The 20833-nt window shown below is 49.2% G+C and overlaps 2 protein-coding genes across 3 annotated transcripts in view; one reads left to right on the forward strand and one right to left on the reverse strand.

Moving 5' to 3' along the window:
• The window catches only part of COLEC11 (collectin subfamily member 11), a 48827-nt gene extending 37840 nt beyond the window's left edge, over positions 1–10987 (reverse strand). Inside the window, exons 1-2 of one of the 2 annotated variants that reach the window (XM_015111623.3) lie at positions 10422–10987; positions 949–1104 (exon numbers count right to left, since the gene is read on the reverse strand). In XM_015111623.3, the coding sequence (XP_014967109.3) occupies positions 949–1104; positions 10422–10494 (229 nt within the window). In that variant the 5' untranslated portion in view covers positions 10495–10987. The remainder of the gene's footprint in view (positions 1–948; positions 1105–10421) is intronic. The other variant, XM_001097403.5, reaches the window with a different exon arrangement.
• EIPR1 (EARP complex and GARP complex interacting protein 1) overlaps positions 1–20833 on the forward strand; it is a 608423-nt gene that overhangs the window by 182765 nt on the left and 404825 nt on the right. The window lies entirely within an intron of this gene.

The following is a 20833-nucleotide window of genomic DNA, read 5'->3' on the forward strand; positions in this document are numbered from 1 at the left end:
GATGCTACTCGGAAGGCTTCAGATACTGCAGCTTCAGGGACTTTCTCACCCATGCCTGACATGCAGAACTATCTCTATCTGGGAGCAGATTGCAGATAAAGCAAAAAGAAAAAACAAACAAAAAAAAATGTTTGTTTCTTTTATTTCCCCTAACCACTAGACCACCAGGGATTTTTTAATTTTTAAAATAAAATATTAAGAGCTCTCGGCCGGGCGCGGTGGCTCAAGCCTGTAATCCCAGCACTTAGGGAGGCCGAGACGGGCGGATCACGAGGTCAGGAGATCGAGACCGTCCTGGATAACACGGTGAAACCCCGTCTCTACTAAAAAATACAAAAAACTAGCCGGGCGAGGTGGCGGCGCCTGTAGTCCCAGCTACTCGGGAGGCTGAGGCAGGAGAATGGCGTAAACCCGGGAGGCGGAGCTTGCAGTGAGCTGAGATCCGGCCACTGCACTCCAGCCTGGGCTACAGAGCCAGACTCCGCCTCAAAAAAAAAAAAAAAAAAAAAAAAAAAAAAAAAAAAAAGAGCTCTCAGGAAGCAATGTAGAAGCACACTTGGGGAACTTACGCAAATTGCAAATTTTCTCTGAGCCTCAAATTTCCTCATGCATAAAATGGTCCAAATGAGACCATCTCATGGGGAGGATCACACGAGGTGGTGTGTGCAGGGTCTGACAAAAACCCAGGTGCCTTCCAGCAAGGCCCCCCTGGAGAGGGCTGAGTTGCAAATAAATTGCTAACTTCGGAATTAGAAATTCCATGGCCAAAGACAGTTTAGACTTCATGTTGCCCAACCCTTGATTTCCAGATGGGGAAACTGAGGCCCAATGGGGTGAGCAGATTTGCCCGGGCTTTGTGCTTTTCTGTGGAACTGCCCAGCTGCATAGGAGTCTCTGAGCTGGCCCAGAGGCCACTGGCCAGCAGCCCAGAGTTCAGGGAATGGTTACCTTTGAGGCCAGGGACGAGGATCTGCACGGAGCAGGCGTCATCACCAGCCGGCTGAGGATGTCCAGACGGCAGCAGTGACAGGAAGGCCAGGCTGATTAGAACGCCCGCCAGGGCCAGATCCCCCCTCATCCTGAGCGCAGGCAGGACACCAACTCCTACACAGAGGAAGGAATAAATAGTGATGGGAACTGCAACAGCCGGGCAGCCAGTGACAGTGAGCAGGCCTCGGAGGCAAGGCGTGCAGCCCTCCTGGCGCCTGGAAGGGCTGTCTGGGCTCCCATGCCGGGTTCTCCCCACTCACTCAAGCACCAATCATGAGCCTCCACTGAGAAGCTTCCACAGCAGCCCCAAGGTCAGGCACCAGGCACCAAGTGCATGCCAGCCCCAGTCAGTGAGCCTTGGTTGAAGGCCTACAACTCGCCCACCCCAAGGAGTTCCATCTGGTCTCTGGGACAAACGGTTCCTATACAGAGTGGAGTAGGGGGTCTCCACACAGCATGGCCAGCGACAGACATGGAGCCTCTGCAGAGCTGGGCACAGTGGAGGGAGGCGAGAAACATCTAAAGGAAACAGCCCAGGTGCCTGAGGAGCTCCAGGCTTAGCGGCTCCATTCACAGACAACAAATCCACACCCCACATCTCCTTAGGTGACAGGATACGGGCCCTCCTCGGTGAGATCAATAAGGAGAGAGGAGCCCCAGCCTCAGGAACCCAGGGTCCTGGGGAGGTGGGGGCCGAGCCCACAGGAAGAGGGGTGTCCCAGGAGGGGCGGGTATGTGCTGCCCCCTTTGTTTCATCATCGCGGAGGGCGTTAAAACTTGGAAAACAAGGCCGGGTGTGGTGGCTCACACCTGTAATCCCAGCACTTTGGGAGGCCAAGGTGGGCAGATCACCTAAGGTCAGGAGTTCAAGACCAGCCTGGACAACATGGTGAAACCCCGTCTCTTCTAAAAATACAAAAATTAGCTGGGTGTGGTGGTGGGCACCTGTAATGCCAGCTACTTGGGAGGCTGAGGCAGGAGAACTGCTTGAACCCAGGGGGCGGAGGTTGCAGTGAGCTGAGATCATGCCACTACTCTCCATCCTGCATGACAGTGAGACTCCATCCCAAATACATATATATGTATATGTAATAAATAAAACTTGGAAAACAAACAGGGCAATGGAAACTACTAAACTTGAAGGAGAGGCCAGGAAACAGAGGGAAAGGGACAGGAGGGGAGAGACAGACAGTCCAGAAGGGCAGAGTGCGGACAGAAGCCCCAGAGTACAACTGAAAAAGAGCCACGGCGAGCTGGGCCTGGGGCTCCCGCAGAGCATCGAAGCCACAGGAGCATCTGTCCATCCCAAAGACCATGTTTCTGGATACTTCCTGGCGTCCTTTCATTTGGTTAATCATTCGTTCAAAAACATTTGTGGATGCCGACCAAATGTCAGGCAGTTTTAGGCACCAGGAGTACAGCAAGAACATTTATGTTTTTATTCCTATTGGAAGAGACAGACAGACAGACCGAGACAGACAAAGGCAGGGGTAAGCGCCGTGGGGAAGAGTGAGGCAGGGTACAGTGGCCGGGACACATGCTGCTGTTCAAGACGGTTGCCAGGGAAGCCTCGCTGACAGGTGGATGAGAGCGGCTCAGAGAAAGCCCTGAGGCAGTGCATGCCAGATGATGCGGGGAGAGGTGGGCTGGCCTGGTGGGCACAGAGGAGGCAAAGGCCAGACAGTAGCCGGCGCCCGGCAGCTTTGGGGGTTGCTCTGTATGAGACAGAGGGTCTGGATCAGGGAGCGGCTTTATAAAAGGGTCACCCTGCTCTTGAGACAGGACTCAGAGGCACAGCAACCGAAGACAGGAGGCCAAGCCAAGGTGACCACAACAGCACAGTGGGCGGGGACAGCAGCTGGACCCCATTGTGGGTGGAGGGGATGACAACAGTCTGGGATGCAGTCTGGAAGCAAAGCTGACAGGTTTTGCTGATCAATTATATGGGAAACGACAGAGAGAAGTCAAAGATGAAAGCCTTTGTTCTGAGCAGCCAGGTGAACAGTGCAGCCAGCTGCTGAGAAACAGAACTGAGGAGGTGAGGCCAAGTCAGGGGCTCGGGTTCGACTTTCGAGTGTGAGACACCTGTAGACTCCTGTGTGACGCAGACGCAGTGGGTGAGCAATGATTGGCTTTGCAAGGCTTGTGGGTCAGGGCACCTTGCATTTCCTCTCCCTCAATTCCAGGCCAGCTGGCCCTCTCAGGCCCAAAATGAAGGTCACCTTAGCTGCCAGAGAAAGGCCATCTGTGGTGGGGGGATTTCCACATCAACAGCCCCGTGACAGCCCTGCTACAAAAGCCAGGGGAGGGTGGTCCAGACAGATCCCAAAAGCCAGGGCCCCATGGAGTCTACGGAGACCCCACCTCTGGCTGGCGAAAGCCCACCTCTACCACCTGAAGTCCTGCTGCACGAGGAGTCCTCCCAGAAATGTGCGGAGGTCAAGATGCCCAAGACAGGCCTGCAGCTTGAAGGGAAGTCATTTGAAATCCTTCCCCCAAATCTGAAAAAAATCCCCTCTAATGGTAACAGACAAAAAGATGACGTGGCGACAGCTGGTGTTACCGCCATAAACATTCCGTGTTAAATGTCCATTACCGCTGAGGCAAGGGTTAATGAAGGGGCGGGGCGGGAAGGGAGAGAGGGTTAGAGTCAGGGCGGAGCCAGAGCTTGGGCAAGTGAGTGGGAGAGCTTCACTTGCGAAAGATGACAGACTTGTCCTACCTCTATGAAAACTACAGACCTTGGCCGGGCGCGGTGGCTCACGCCTGTAATCCCAGCACTTTGGGAGGCCGAGGTGGGCGGATCACAAGGTCAGGAGATCGAGACCACGGTGAAACCCCGTCTCTACTAAAAATACAAAAAATTAGCCGGGCGCGGTTGTGGGCGCCTGTAGTCCCAGCTACTCGGGAGGCTGAGGCAGGAGAATGGCGTGAACCCGGGAGGCGGAGCTTGCAGTGAGCCGAGATTGCGCCACTGCACTCCAGCCTGGGCGACAGAGCGAGACTCCGTCTCAAAAAAAAAAAAAAAAAAAAAAGAAAACTACAGACCTTAAAGCTGAAGCCGCCTCTCATCCCGGGTGTCCAAGAATGGCTCAGGGGAACAAAGGTACTTTAAAGCTGAAAGTCACAGTGACTCATGCCTGTAATCCCAGCACTTTGGGAGGCCGAGGCCAGCAGACGGCTTGAGTCAAGGAGTTTGAGACTAGCCTGGGCAACATGGCTAAACCCCATCTCTACAAAAAAATTAGCCAGGTGTAGTGATACGCCCCTGTAGTTCCAGCTACAGGAGAGGCTGAAGTGGGAGGCTGAGCCCGGGAGGTTGAGGCTGCAGTGAGCTGTGGTCGCACCACTGCACTCCAACCTGGGCAGTCAGAGTGCGACCCTGTCTCAAAAAAAAAAAAAAACAAAGAAAGAAAGAAAAAGAAAAGAAAAGAAAAGCTCAAAGTCACAAAAAGTAAACCCATGAGCTTCGGATATATCATGATGGTCTACGTAGTCCGCACGCCAGCCTGTCCATGAAGACCCTACTCAAATCCCGGCTCCACTCCCGCCCCTCCGGGGCCCACTGCGCGTGTGGGAAGGGTGGTGGAAAAAGGTGTTAATTCAGAAACTGCCCACACCCCCTTTTATTCAAAAATCCTGCAAGAATCCACAAGGAATCAGAAGTAGAGATGACTTCACAAAGCATAGGAGTGGGAAGGCCAGGAGGAAAGTAGGGGCTCCCGGCTCTGCTGAGAAGGGGCCGTGGGTGGGAGCCCACCTCGTGCAGTGACGCAGCCATCACGGGGCCCAGCATTGTCCTGCTGAGGCTCTCATCATCATTAACATTGTGATGGGAAATGTCAGTTACACACAAAACCAGTACCGTGAACTTCCACGTACCCATTGCCCAGCTTCAACAATTACTAACACTTCGAGGTGTCATTTTTGATGCTCACTTTCTAGTTCATTAGGAGTTAATGTGTGTATACAACTACACGATGACAAGGTCTCACCACACAGCAGACACTGGTGAGCGCACCTGCCTCACCAGCCCCAAAACCCCAGCCCTGCTCCCATCCACCCGCCCTCCCCTGGGGGATGCCAACCCGAATGTGAGCTTCTCCTCTGGTGGGGTTTAAGCAGTATTCCTACACATTATGCGTTCTTAAAGCATATTCTGTCACGTTTTGCTTGTTTTTGGTTTGGGGACAGGACTGGAGTGCAGTGGTGCCATCTTGGCTCACTGCAGCCTCAATTTCCTGGGCTCAGGGGATCCTCCCAGCTCAGCCTCCCTGGTAGCTGAGACTACAGGCTTGTACCACCACGCCTGGCCAATTTTTGTCTTTTTTGTAGAGACAGGGTCTCGCCATGTTGCCCAGGCTGGTCTGCTGGGCTGAAGTGCTCTGCCCATCTCAGCCTCCCAAGCTGCTGGGATTACAGGTGTGAGCCACCGCACCCAGCCTGGCTTGTTTTTGAGGGGTTTTTTTTTTGGTTTTTTTTTTCTTTTTTGAGATGGAGTCTCGCACTGTCGCCCAGGCTGGAGTGCAGTGGCACTATCTCGGCTCACTGCAAGCTCTGCCTCCTGGTTTCACACCATTCTCCTGCCTCAGCCTCCTGAGTAGCTGGGACCACAGGCGCCCGCCATCATGCCCAGCTAATTTTGTGTATTTTTAGTAAAGACGGGGTTTCACCGTGTTAGCCAGGATGGTCTCAATCTCCTGACCTCGTACTCCACCTGCCTCAGCCTCCCAAAGTGCTTGGATTACAGGCGTGAGCCACCGCGCCCGGCCGCTTTTGAGTTTTAAAAGATATCACAGCACAGTATCCATAGCATTCAGTGTCTTTTTACTCAACTTTATGTAGTTGTAGCTTATGGATTATCTAATCTTATTGAGGCAGACTGCATGCCACTGATGGGTGCTGGGAGAGGAAGGGCGCAGCTGGTGGCATGGAGCTCGCCCTCATGACTGTGGGGCAGCCAGCGCTTGCCTCCCTGGGCCATGGAGGGGCCATGGCACTGCCCAGAGACCTCCCGGGACTTGGCATCCTGAGTGCAGTGGGTGAGGCATAGCTACAAATCCACTGAACTACTTACCAGCACCTTGGCCACACCACATGCCCTTTGCAAGCCCCTGCCCTTCTCTTAATGTGGAGATAGGCTATTTGAAGGGATAGCAGAGGTAATTAATGTGCGTGGCACCGTGACCCAGTGTGGCACACAGCGAATGCTCAGCGAATGGCAGCTCCTGATCCTACTGTGATCACATGCATGGGCTCCCAGCCCAGGGAAAGCACTGGAAGCCAGGGTTCCTCATCTGAGAACACCTGCGCCCCGCCCAGTGCCTCTGCGTTAGTCAGTTCTCCACGGAATGGGCACAGGGAAACCTGCTTCCATTCAGTGCCGTCCTGCAGTGTGGGTCATCGTGCACCACATGAGGACCTGGCTTCTTCCTACAGAGCCCCTTGCAGAAATGACTTTGTAAAGGATAGGGGTGCAGAATGTCCACTGGGTTAGAGGAAAATAACTCCCATACACTGCACAGAGATCAGCACTATCAGGCCCTCGTCACAGATGAGGAAGCCAAAGAAAAGAAAAATTAAGAACGCTTCCCAGCATTGCGTAACTAGTGTGTGGTGAGGGTGGGACTGAAATCCAGGGCTTCCCAGCACTGTTGGCTGCTTGCCTCTTTCTGCCCAACTACCCTTTCCCCATGCCTCAAAGGAAGGGCCCACCTTCCTCCTTCAGTCATGACATAAGGGATTTTTAAAAATAGGTTTTTGATGGAGAGAACAAGGAGTCAATATACATTGTATACCAAATGTGGACACATATCTGATTTAATTCCCAAAACAACCTTGTACATTATTACAGTTCCTCACGATAAAGACAATGCAATATGGAGTTGAACAATCGGCCCCAACTCCACCACCAGGCCTCCAGCCTCCTCTCCACACCCCTCACCGGCTGCCCGCCTCCAGCCTCCTCTCCACACCCCGCACCCGCTGCTCCCCTGTGCTCACGTGGATAGTAGAACAATAAGGACAACTGAAAAGTGGAAACCCAGGACCCCACCAGCTGACTTCACTCCTCCCACCAGCAGACTTCACTCCTCCCACCAGCTGACTTCACTCCTCCCACCTTCCTTGCTCCCTGCAGGCTTGGGTCCACGCGCGAGTGATCTGTGCAAGCTACAGCTTCGTAAAGGTCTCTGAGCACACAGAAGCCTGCAGTTGAGCAGGCACCAAACTGAGTGAACAAATGAATGAGTGAATAAAGGAACAAACAACAGAACGAAAGTTCACAAATAGAGCCTTCTGCTCTTCTCCTTGTGGTGTTTCCACGTTTCCGAATCTTTATTATATCTAATGTCTACGAAGTATTTCCAGGGCAGGCAGTCTGCAGATGTGGGTTACTGCCCTGCTGTCATTGTCCTGAAATTGTAATAATGTTGAAATGTGCCAAGCGCAGTGACTCACGCTTGTAATCCCAGCACTTTGGGAGGCCGAAGCGGGCGGATCACCTGAGGTCAGGAGTTTGAGACCACCCTGGCCAACATGGTGAAACCCCATCTCTACTAAAACTACAAAAATTAGCTAGGCATGGTGGCGGGTGCCTGGAATTCCAGCTACTCGGGAAACTGAGGCAGGAGAATTGCTTGAACCCAGGAGGCGGAGGTTGTGGTGAGCAGAGATCATACCACTGCCCTTTAGCCTGAGTGAGAGAGTAAGACTCAGTCTCAAAAAAAAAAAAAAATGAAATAAAGAAAATAAAATTAAAATAAAAAATAAAAATAAAACGTAAAAACAAGGGGCACCACAAGGTTTGTAGCCATACATGCTGGTCCACTGGGCTCATAACCATAGTCTCCCGGCTGCTGCCTGAGCAGCAGTATTTTGGCTCCTTGTGGTATGTGGCTTCTGAAAGCAATAGTAAACTCTTGCTCCCCACCCACTCAGTGTGCAAGTCAAACCTTACTTCTCAGTGTTTGTTGGATGCAAACTGGGTTTAGATTTTTTTTTTTTTTAATGTCTCAGGAATCAAAGGCTGACATGGGAATTTCCTCTCTAGCTAGAAATGATTCTGTTCAGGTATAAACAGGTGTTCAGCAAGGCTTTTACTGCCCTCACTCCGCATATGTTCCAAGAGTGGCTTCAGCAATGATCAGGCTCCATCTCCCAAGAAAAGGGGTGAGTAGCGAGCGGAGAAACCCAGAGCAGCCCAGATGGGATTTCTCGTGCCTTCACTCACACTCACCCGCTGATCCCGGAGCAGCCCAGTCCGGGATTTCTCGTGCCTTCACTCACACTCACCCGCTGATCCCAGAGCAGCCCAGTCCGGGATTTCTCATACCTTCACTCCATTCTTTCACTCACCCCAGAGCAGCCCAGGCGGGACTTCTCATGCCTTCACTCACTCCACTCATTCACTGACCCCCGGAGCAGCCCAGGCGGGGATTTCTCGTGCCTTCCCTCAGTTCACTCATCCACTGATCCCCGGAGCAGCCCAGGCAGGGATTTCTTGTGCCTTCACTCACTCCACTCATTCACTGACCCCGCTGCCCATTCAGAGAGTTTCTGTCCACTTTCCTGCGACAGGCCCCATCTAGGCCTATGGGCACAGAGGAGACACAGGCCCTGCATCAGGGCGCTCTCAGACGCACAGCAGGAACCATGGCAGGTAGGCACAGGGTGAGGGCACACAGGCCCCTGAAGGAGTCTCTGCTTCCCTGAGGTCTCACCCTCTGACTGCCTTCTTAGAAGAGGAATTCCATTCTGTAAACGGAGAAGCCACAGCTACCCCCAGGACCTCTTTAAGAACAACATCCTTATCTCCCAGCCAGGGCCCAAGACGCTTAGGGCCTTCCCATCAATGGAAGGGGCAGACTTGACAAGCAGTGGGAGGGGGTTAAACATGGAATCCTGAGAAGAAGTACATGTTAAAAATGAAATGAACAATGGGGCCAGGCCCTGTGGCTCATACCTATAATCCTAGCACTTTGGGAGGCCAAGGCAGGTGGATCACCTGAGGTTAGGAGTTTGAGACCAGCCTGGCCAACATGGTGAAACCGCCTCTCCACTAAAAATACAAAAATTAGCCGGTCACCATGATGCACACCTGTAATCCCAGCTACTCAGGAGGCTGAGGCAGGAGAATCACTTGAACCTGGGAGGCAGAGGTTGCAGTGAGCCGAGATCGTGCCATTGCACTCCAGCCTGAGTGACAGAGCCAGACTCCATCTCAAAAAAAAAAAAAAAGAATGAAATAGACAATGGGAAAAAATCATGGCTTCAGTTGCCAAACATGCTATTCTACATTTTTGTTAAGTAACTTCAGCAATGCCCAGCAAAAAAAAAACCAGGCACCACAAAATGCCTCCTGAGAACCACATCCCTGAAGCACGAGGAGGCTCATCTCACTGGCGACTGCCCCAACCCCGCTGTGGTGTTTCCGTCCCTGCAGTGACAGAGCACCTTCTGGGGCAGCTTGGATTCTCTGTGGATTCCACCCCACAACAGCACACGCTCCTCTGAGCTTCTTACCAAGAGCACAGGGTAAGAAGGGATTCTCTCCCCTCTTGCGTTCCCCCAGCAGACAGCACATTACCCGTGTGCTGCCTTCTCTGGTGCACGGATGTTTCAAAATTGTAAATACAATCAAATAGCTGTGAAAGATTGGGGCAGTGCTCTGCCTACCACAGGCAAAGTGTTTCCCACCAAATCAAAATTCCGGCTACCCACATGCGATGGCTTTAAACGTTCATCTTTACACTGAGAACGGCCACATCACCTTAGCTCTAAAAAGACAGCCAGTTCCTAGTGCAAGGCATCCAGGCAGGAGGCGGCTGCCCTAGGGAACTTTCCTCCTTTCCAATTTTGGAGACAAGATGACCCCACCTGGTTTTACACGACCCCATCTGAACTCAAAGTCCCTCCCTTGAAAGTTGCCACCCCAAGGCCCACCTTCCCCCCACCTCTCTGATCCCCGTTCCTGAGCCCAACACAGAGCCACTGGTCCCTGGGAGCAGTGGTGGCTGCTGTCCCCTGACCCCTCAGACGCCGCTCAGGCTCAGGAACAATCCTCAGGTTGTGCGACCAAGTACTGAACTGAGGTTTGGAATTAGCAAAGACTGTTTCGCCCTCTGGGCCTTGGGCTCTTTGAAATCTGCCACCCAAGAGGGTGACTCCATCTTCCAGTAACTCTCATGGGTCTGAACCCATCTCATCAACAGGCTCCACGAATTTCCGCCAGGAACGAATCCAACGTTGGAACTCTGGTGCCAGATTTATTGAGACTCAATCGCTTTTGCCTGGATCTAGGGACAGATTCCCATCCTCCTCGCTCAGCCGGAGCCCACGTGGCGCCCCGTTTGGAACCCTGCCTGCCTCCCCTCTCCACTGTCTTCGCCCCCGTGAAACCCTCAGCTGCAGCCCCGGGCAGCGTCTCCTACCTGAGCACGCACTGGGCGAACGCGGCGTCCTGCCCGTCGCTGGCCCGCGAGGACACTGCCCCAGGCGCCTCATGGCTGCTATTTAGAGAGGCGGCCGCGGTCTCAGGCGCAGGGAGAAGCCTCGGCCTGGGCCATCAGGCAGCCCAGCAAATCAGGCCGCCCGGCCGGCCGCAGCCTTATCTCGGGCCGCTTCCTGTCTGCGCTGCGCGCCCGTCCCGCAGGGTGGCCTGGGGAGTGTGGGAACGCCGGCAGCGCCAGGAACTCCCCAGGCCGGCTTCGCGGTGGGCGCAGGACCCTCCTGGAGATGCCCCTGCTGACTCTCCAACCCAGACACCCCAATCTTGTTTCTTTTTTGGCTTTCTCTTCTTTCTTTTCGTGTTTTGAAAAAATAAGCAGGACTACTGTAGACATTCAGAAGAGCATGAAGAGGAGGGACGCTCATCACCTGGCACCAATCAGACAGAAACCAGTGCAGCTGACTGAGCTCCTTTCCTCTGTTCACAGGGGATTTCGCTTCAGAAGGCAGTAAGAGCTGGACCACGGCCTGTGGAGACCTGGCCACACCTGAGTCCGGAAACTCACTCCACGCATTTAAGTTTCATTTAAAGGCAAGTTTCATTTAATGCCAGAAACAAATCTTAGTCAGGGACTGGATAGATCCAGCTTCTGTGCAGCCTGAATCTTGCACGTTTTGGGAGATAGAGGAACCTTATTTAAGAAAAAGATACATATAAAATTACAATCATAGGAAGCTAGGTTCAAAGGTGAATATTTGTTTAGACTGAAACTCATAAAATAAAAATGTAAAAACAGACAAATTCCACACAAATAATAAAATTCAGGAAAAAATAATGGGTTATTTAAAATGTATGATTAAAGTTATACATAAATTTGACAATTTAGACAAAATGAACCACTTCATGAAAACACAAACTACAACATGCTCAGCATGAAACAGATAATTTAATAGCCCTATACCAAGGAAGGGAATTGAACTTGCAATTTAAACACTCTACAGAAAGACATTTCAGGGCCAGATGGTTTCACAGGAGAGGCAACAAAACGTTTAAGAAAAATTAACACCAATTCCACACATCCTGTTCCAGAAAATAGAAGAGGAGGGAATATTTACCAATTCATTTTATAAAGTTGATTATTACCCTGATACCAAAACCAGACAAAGACAGAACAAAAAAACTGTAGACCAATAACCCTCATGAATATAGATGAGAAAATCCTTAATAAAATATTAACAAACAGAATTCAGTAATATAGAAAAAGATTTATCAACTATGACCAAATGGGGTTTCATCCAGGAATATGTGGCTATGTCAATAGTCAAAGCTCCTTTGATAAAAACCCATTAACAAGCTAATAAAGAAAATCACACGAATATGTCAGTTGATGCAGAAATGCATTTGGCATAAACCAACACCTGTCATGACAAAAACTCTGAGAAAAGTAGGTGCAGGAGACCTTCCTCAACTTGATAAAGATCATCTTTTAAAGGCAAAGCCACAGCTAACATCATACCTCATGGGCAAAAATGGAATGTTTCCTTCCTGAGATTAAGACAAGGCAAGGGTGTCCACTCTCACCTCTTACTCAATGCAGTGCTAAAGTTCTAGGCACACCAGCAGGGCACAAAAAGGAAATAAACAGCGTGTAGATTCGAAAAATAAAATAACACTGTCCCTTGTTGCAGATGACATGGTTGTCTCCTTAGAAAATCCAAGAGTCTACAGAAAAGAGCTCCTGGAAACTATTAAATCAGTGCAACAGGTGACAGGATATAAGGCAATATTTAAAAAACCAAGTAGGCCAGACGTGGTGGCTCATACCTGTAATTCCAGCACTTTGGGAGGCCAAGTGGGCAGATCCCCTGAGGTCAAGAGTTCGAGACCAGCCTGGCCAACAAGGCAAAACCCTGTCTCTACTAAAAATACAAAAATCAGCCAGGCATGGTGGTACATGCCTGCAATCCCAGCTACTCGGGAGGCTGAGGCAGGAGAATCGCTTGACTCCGGGAGGCAGAGGTTGCAGTGAGTTGAGGTCACGCCATTCCACTCCAGCCTGGGTGACAGAGTGAGACTCTGTCTCAAAACAAATAATAAAAATAAAAATAAACAATGAAAAATCAAGCAGATTTCTACAAAATAGCAATGAATTCATAGACACCAAAATTCAAAATAATATCATTTACAATTGCTTTAAAAAAGGAATACTTAGGTGTAAATCTAACAAAACATACATAGAACTTACACGCTGAAAACTACAAAATGCTGCTGAAAACCTCAAAAAAGATCTGAATAAATAGAGAAACACATTGTCTTTATAGATTAGGAGACTCACCCAAGCATGGTGGCTCATGCCTGTAATCTCAGCACTTTGCAGGGCTGAAGTGGGAGGATCACTTGAATCCAGGAGTTCAAGACCAGCTCGGGCAACATGGTGAAACCCTGTCTCTAACAAAAACAATACAAAAATTAGCCGAGCATAGTAGCATGCTCCCAGCTACTCAGGAGGCTGAGGTGGGAGGATCACTTGAGCCCAGGAGGTGGATGTTTCAGTTAGCTGAGATAGCTCCCCTGCACTCCAGCCTAGGTGACAGAGTGGGACCCTGTTTCAAAAATAATAAAATAAAAATTAAAAAGTATAGATTAGGAGACTCAGCAGAGTAAAAATGTCAATTCTCCCCCAAGTTAATTCACAGTACGAGCTTAACACAATTTCTATTAAAATCATAACAATAATTTTTGTAGATACAGACAAGGCTATTCTAAAATGTTTATGAAAAGAGAAAGGAACTAGAATAGCTAAAACGATTTTGAAAAAGAATAAAGTAAGAGGAATCAGTCTACCCAATTCTAAGACACTATACAATGGAATAGAACAGAGAGCCCAGAACTAGGTCTACACCAATACACTCAACTGCTTTCTCACAAAAGTACAAAAGCGATTCAGTGGAGGGAAGACAGCGGGTGCCATGAACGGTCCAGAGCAACTGGATGTCCATAGGCAAAAATGATGAACCCCAATATAAGCCCCACACCTCATACAAAAACTATCTCAAAATAGATCACGCGCTTCAATGTGAAATGTAAACTTACAAAACTTTTAGAAAAAACACAGAAGAAAAATCTTCAGGATCTAAGGCTAGGCAAATCATTCTTTGATATTCTAATATCAAAGTACAATCTATAGGCCGGGCGCGGTGGCTCAAGCCTGTAATCCCAGTACTTTGGGAGGCCGAGACGGGCGGATCACGAGGTCAGGAGATCGAGACCATCCTGGCTAACACGGTGAAACCCCGTCTCTACTAAAAAGTACAAAAAACTAGCCGGGCAAGGTGGCAGCGCCTGTAGTCCCAGCTACTCGGGAGGCTGAGCCAGGAGAATGGCGTAAACCCGGGAGGCGGAGCTTGCAGTGAGCAGAGATCCGGCCACCGCACTCCAGCCTGGGTGACAGAGCGAGACTCCGTCTCAAAAGAAAAAAAATAAATAAACAAAGTACAATCTATAAAAGCAATAACTGATCAATGGAACTTCACCAAAATTAAAACCTTTTGCTCTACAAATGATACCGTGAAGAAGATGCAAAGATAAGCTACAGGATGAGAGGAAGCGTCTGTCAGCCACAAATCCAGCAAAGGAGAGTGTCGGGAATACAGAAAGAAGTCTCGAAACTTAACAGGAAAATAACAAACTGCCCAAGTAGAAAATGGGCAAAAACATGAAAAGACATTTCACCAAAGAGGACACACAGTCGGCAAATAAGCACATGAAAAGATGTTCAACGCCATTAGCCATTAGAGAAATGCAAACAAAACCCACAGTGACCTATCACTACATGTCTATCAAAGTGGCTAAAACAAAATCCCAACACCAAATGCTGGCATGAGGGGAAACAGGGGGCAATTTGAAATGGTGCAGCCAGCTGGGCGCCGTGACTCAGGCCTGTGATCCCAGCACTCTGGGAGGCTGAGGCGGGCGGATCACGAGGTCAAGAGATCGAGACCATCCTGGCCAACATGGTGAAGCCCCATCTCTACTAAAAATAAAAAAATAGCCAGGCATGGTGGCACATGTCTATAGTCCCAGCTACTCTGGAGGCTGAGGCAGGAGAATCGCTTGAGCCCAGGAGGTGGAGGTTGCAGCGAGCTGAGATCACACCACTGCACTCCAGCCTGGATGACAGAGCAAGACTCAGTCTCAAGAAAGAAAGGAAGAAAGGAAGAAAGGAAGGAAGAAAGGAAGAAAAGAAAAGAAAAGAAAAAAGAAAAGAGAAGAGAAGAAAAGAAAAGAAAAGAAAAGAAAAGAAAAGAAAAGAGCAGCCACACTGGAAAAGTCCAGGAGAGCCTCAAAAAACTAAACATACAACCACACTACCACCCAGGCACTGCACTCCAGGAATTATTCCAGAGAAGTGGAAAGCTGTGTTCACACGCACCAGGGCTGTCCAGTCTTTTGGCTTCCCCAGGCCACATTGGAAGAAGAATTGCCTTGGACCACACATAAAATACACTAACAATAGCTGATGAGCAAAAAAAAAAAAAAAAAAGCAAAAAAATCTCACGATGTCTTAAGAAAGCTTACGAATTTGTGTAGGGTCACACTCAAGCCATCCTGGGCCACATGCAGCCCCCAGGCTGCGGGTTGGACAAGCTTGCTGTACACCAAGGTTTATAGCAGCTTTATTTGTAACATCCCAAAACGGGAATCAGCCTGGACATCCTTCACCAGGTGAATGGTTAAACAGACTGTGGCACATGCCTGCCGTGGAACGCAACCCAGTCACAAAGAGAAACCCACCATCGACCCACGCAGCACCTTGTAGGAACTAGGGACTCTGCTCACTGAAAAACACCATCCCAAAAGGCTCCTTACTGTATGATCGTCTTTATACAACACTCTTGAGATGGCCAAACTACAGAAACTGAGAACAGACCCACGGTTGCCAGGGATTCAGGAGGAAGTGGGGCAGAGGGAAGGGGGTGCTGTAGGAGGGCGCCGTGCGGGGTCCCCGTGGTGACTGCAGCGAGGCACATCCCTGTATCTGGCTGGGAGACTGTCCTGCAGTTTCACAAGATGCTGCCCTTGGGGAAATTAAGTACACAGCATCTCTGTTACAACTGCATGTGAATCTATAATTATCTCTAGGTGTTAATAAAAGTTTAGTTTGTAAAAAGCTGCCTGATAGCCCTTATGTTTTTGTTTATGTTTTTGGGTTTGTTTTTGTTTTTGTTTTTGAGATGGAGTCTCGCTCCGTTGCCGAGGCCGGAGTGCAGTGGTGTGATCTCAGCTCACTGCAAGCTCCGCCTCCTGGGTTCAAGCGATTCTTCTGCCTCAACCTCCCAAGTTGCTGGGACTACAGGTGCCCACTACCACGCCCAGCTAATTTTTTGTATTTTAGTAGAGACGAGGTTTCACCGCGTTAGCCAGGATGGTCTCGATCTCCTGACCTCATGATCCACCCACCCTGGCCTCCCAAAGTGCTGGGAGTACAGGTGTGAGCCTCTGTGCCTGGCTAATTTTTTGTATTTTAGTAGCGACGAGCCCTTATGTTTCTATATTAGTTGGCTGTATATTCTTTCATTGCCTGCTCCCATGAACACAAATATCTATAGAAAGAACAGAAGATGACTCAGTATTTGCTCTATCTTGCATGGTTATTAAATGTCTTATTATTGGTAGCTTCAAAACAGTTTACTTCAGCTCCACAAGCCTTTATCAGTAATGTCATGAATATTTTTTGGATGGTTGTCAAGGCTGGGGAAACCTCTATCAGTTTTCTTTCATATACTAGGTGTTTGATTTCAGGCATTTCAATGTTTGGGTTTTGGTTTGTTTTGTGCAAAGTAATCCTAGTCTTTGAAATGACCACACCACTGACCAATTTGTAGCTCATGACCTCCTCCTACACTGTGAACCACCGACTATACCCAGGTGAAATCCAAAATAATATAACCCCAACTCAACTTCAGTTTGCTGTCCCCACCCCTCGGGCTCAGGGGCATTTGACAATGTACAGAAGACATTTTTAGTTGTTACAACTGGGGAGACGGTACTGGCTTCCAGTGGGAGAGGCCAGGGCTGCTGCTAAACATCCTACAATGCATGGGATGGCCCCACAGCACAGAGCGCTCCAGCCCCAAAAGCTAACAGTGCCGAGGTGGGGAAACCCTCAGCGGGATCCAAAGATGCCTGGGCCGTGTCGGCACCACTCGGCAGGAGGCTGTGACAGAGGAACCAGATAGCGGTCTTCACTCCTTGTGCTTAATATTTTATTTGTGCTAATTTTATAAAAATATATGACCACAGAACTCAATACTAAGGCCTCTCCAGCCGGATCTTTATTGGCCTCATGGTGACTCTGCCTCTGTTGTCTGAAGTGGGGTGCGGAGCACAGTGTGCCCAGGCCAGGCCCATCACATCATGTCCTTTGGGCAGCCATCCCCTCTGCCTGTGCAGGACGCAAACGGGTGAAGAGGACGGAACCGTGTGTAGAACCCAATGCCAGCTAGGATCATTCACGACCACTCACTAATGGAGGCCTCTGGAGGCCTCACAGCTACCCTCAAAGCAAGGAGTTATCACCCCAATTCAGAGTTCACGAATGAGAGACCTCGCCCAAGATTGCAGTTCACAAAGAACGTGCCAGTCAGAGTCTGGGCCCCTCGCACTAAAGCTGCACTTGTCACCGAGCAAGCTAGCAAGGTCCACATGGAACCCCCCAAGACCCAACTGCCTGGCTTCTGTTTCACAGCTGACGTGGGTGTTTTCCATTTGTTTTTGTGTTCCTGAAATGTTAAGGACTTTAAAAAAATATATGCCAATAAGCTGATAATTACTCTCAGTTACATGAATAAGTGATGATTTAACTTCCCATTTCGAGTACACTACATGGGAAGCGCGGTTAGGCTCTGAACCGTGTTCACACCAGCATTGGGAACAGAAGGGCCAGGAGGCCTTCCCCCTCCTCCTTTTTCCTCTCCTCCCTGCAGCTTTTTCATGAGAGCATTTAAGTCGTGGCTGCTGGGAAGAGCCTTTTGCCTCGTAAACCCTGACCTTCTCAGGGGGCCAGGACAAGACTCTGGCCAAATCCCAAATTGTATTTACATTTCTCAAAGATAACTCAGAAATCTGGACAGCAGGAGCCGGATGAAAACCCTGCTTGTCTCTGGATGGGAATTCTCACTGGGGTCACACAGTGCATGTGCCAAATCTCTGGGACATTGTCCATGAGGACATTAACAGCAGCCACCTCTCCCTGTCCTTGCGTTCCCTGACACAGCGGAGCCCCGCTGGCCTCCCGCCTCAGCAGCGTGGGGCTGGGCCTCCATCTTCTCCCTGGCGCTTGTCTCTCCCGTGCCACTCCGGGGCTGTCCGGGAGCACAGGGTGAGATCGGGAGCACAGGCGTGAGATCCGGAGCACAGGCATGAGATTTGGATCACAGGCGTGAGATCGGGATCACAGACATGAGATCGGGAGCACAGGCGTGAGATCCGGAGCACAGGCGTGAGATCAGGAGCACAGGCATGAGATCTGGAGCACAGGCATGAGATCTGGAGCACAGACGTCAGATCGGGAGCGCAGGCATGAGATCCGGAGCACAGGCGTGAGATTTGGATCATAGGCGTGAGATCCGGAGCACAGACATCAGATCGGGAGCGCAGACATGAGATCGGGAGCACAGGCGTGAGATCGGGAGCACAGGCGTGAGATGGGGAGCACAGGCGTGAGATGGGGAGCACAGACGTGAGATCGGGAGCACAGCCGTGAGACTCAGAGCACAGGCGTGAGATCGGGAGCACAGGCGTGAGAACGGGAGCACAGGCGTGAGATCCGGATCACAGCCTCCCTGCCTGGGCGCATGAGGGCGGGGCCCCACCACTGTATCCTCTGAGACTATTAGGGAGTCAGCTATCAGAGGTCCTCAAACTTGAACCTGCATCAGAATCGACCAGAAAACTTAAAAAACATGGCTGGGCCCCACCCTAAAGCTGCCAATGCCATAGGCTGCTGGTGGGACCTCAGTGTTCTTGTTTCCAACACTTCCCAAGCCTGGGGAACCACTGCCTACCTCCCAGGGTCCCTGTAAGGATCTGAGTGAATCCCTTCAAGAGTCTGCCCTGGTGCCTGACCCACATGGACCGACATTCAGTGAATACACAGGAGCTGTTCTGGAGTCTCCAGACACCATCCTACCCACCCCCAACTGTCTGCCACGCTAGAAGCTCCTGCTCCTGCACAGGCCTTAAAACTGGAAATCAAGTTAACCCCGGGCCAGGCATGCTGGCTTATGCCTGTAATTCCAGCACTTTGGGAAGCCAAGGAGGGAGGCTCACTTGAGCCCAGGAGTTCAAAATCAGCCTGGGCAACCTAGCAAGACCCCCATCTTTACAAAAAAAAAAAATTTTTTTTTTAATTAGGTGGGTGTACGCCTATAGTACTAGCTACTCAAGAGGCTGAGGCAGGAGGAGCGCTTGAGCCAGGGAGTTTGAGGCTGCACTGAGCCATGATCGCACCTCTGCACTCCAGCCTGGGTGACAGAACAAGACTCTTGTCTTAAAAAAATAAAATCTGTAACTAGTTTGGTTTTCAAGGACAAGAAAACACATTCATTCATCTTTACTAAGTGCTAAATACTCTGATAACTTGTCTACATTTGTGGATTCTTTAAACTTACATTACTTAGTCAGTGACTTTCAGAATTAGAGGGACCCTCAGACTCAGCTAGCCCAGGCTAGCCCTTTCATTTCCCAGTGGGAAACCTGAGGTCCAGGGAGGAAGGATGCAGCTCATCTTCAGGCCACAACCAAACACGGGCAGTGACTCCCCACCCACCACATCAAACTCCCCAAGAGCTTTAGGCGAAGACTTAGCCATGTCAGGTTACGACGTGGTCAGCGCTGCTTTCAGGGTCCCTGAGTGGAACGGTCAGGTACTGTCACAAGCTTGCAGCGTGCCAGAGAACACAGTTGGGAATAAAACTGGCAGAATGGTAAGGGAGTTCTGTCAGATGATGATCTAAAAGTTGAGTAAGGAGTGATTCACTCTACTTTCAAGAGAAGCTTAGGCCATTTTAGATGCAGACAATTAACAGCACACTAACTTTAATGGTGGCCTCATTAAGTGTTATTACAGAGCACAGCCCTGATTTGATCTGTATAGCATTTTGAGTAAAATGTGATTGCTAGAGGCATTCAGACTAAACTTCATTACAGTCACTCACCCACTGTTGCCGCTATTGATTATAGTGTGAAAATTCAATGGCGTTGAAGCATTTCCAACAGCTCATCTAGCAGTAACAGGAATCTTAGGAACCAGGCCCATCTCGTCATTGTAATGTCTCTTTCACTAGGCTGTAGTTGCAGTGTCCTGCTATACACTTTAATAAATATCAAGTCTAATACCCGCTTTACGGATCTAGTATCATCTCAGTGCCTGAAAACATTCAAGATGCTGTACTAAAGAACTGTGTGACTTTGTATACCTTCTCTGGTTCCTTTACTATGTTGTATGAATCACAAAGGCTGGACTAATGTAACTAGAAGGGAAAAGGAGGATTTTTTAAAACCACCATTACTTCCCATAGCAAATGCATACACATGCCTGCAGGCTGACTATCTAATCGTTGTTCAACACAATCATGAAAAAGTTTGTATTTACCTTTCAAAAATATTCTATATATTTAAGCTGTCTTGACAAAAAAAAAAAGATATACTTAAGCTTTCTTGACAAAGTTTACAGATGAAAATTGTGCGTGTTTAGCACACTAGGCCCCAAACTCTTCTATTGTGCACCCCAACTAAAACTTTTGAGTACCTCCAATGTGTAGTTAATACAGAGTGCACCACAGTACTAATAGGGTATGTATGTTATAAAAACACATAAGTTTTAAATAAGTAACAATAGGAATGATATCTAAGTCTTTTTGTTCACCAAGGTATTAATTTTAGTGAAAGCAATGATTGTTATACTTTGCTATAACAATTTCAAATCTAGTTTTAAGTTTGGCACTTGATTTTAATAATTATCACAGCTAAAAGGTTCTTAAGTGGTATGTTTAGAATTTGCTTCAAAAATCTCCAGCAAATAAAGGGTGAGAATAGATGAAACAAGATTAGTAACATATCAGTACCTGCTCAAGCTGGGTGATAGGACAGAGCCCCACTACTGATTCTGTTACACTTTTGAGTATGACAGAAAACTTCCACTACGAGGGTTTTTTTTTTTAAGACCCCTTGCAAAGATAGACGTGGACAGAAGCATCTGAACAGTCCCCCAATCTTTGGCTGTGCTTCCTATCTAGCAAATGTGAAGTTTTTGCTGAAAAATCGACCAAAACTTTCCATCTTTCTTGGTATTCTGGTCGTCTTTGTTCTTGCCAAGTAATTAGAAGGGATTAT

This window comes from Macaca mulatta, chromosome 13 (genome assembly GCF_049350105.2).
Source record: "Macaca mulatta isolate MMU2019108-1 chromosome 13, T2T-MMU8v2.0, whole genome shotgun sequence".
In the NCBI taxonomy this organism is placed as follows: domain Eukaryota; kingdom Metazoa; phylum Chordata; class Mammalia; order Primates; family Cercopithecidae; genus Macaca; species Macaca mulatta.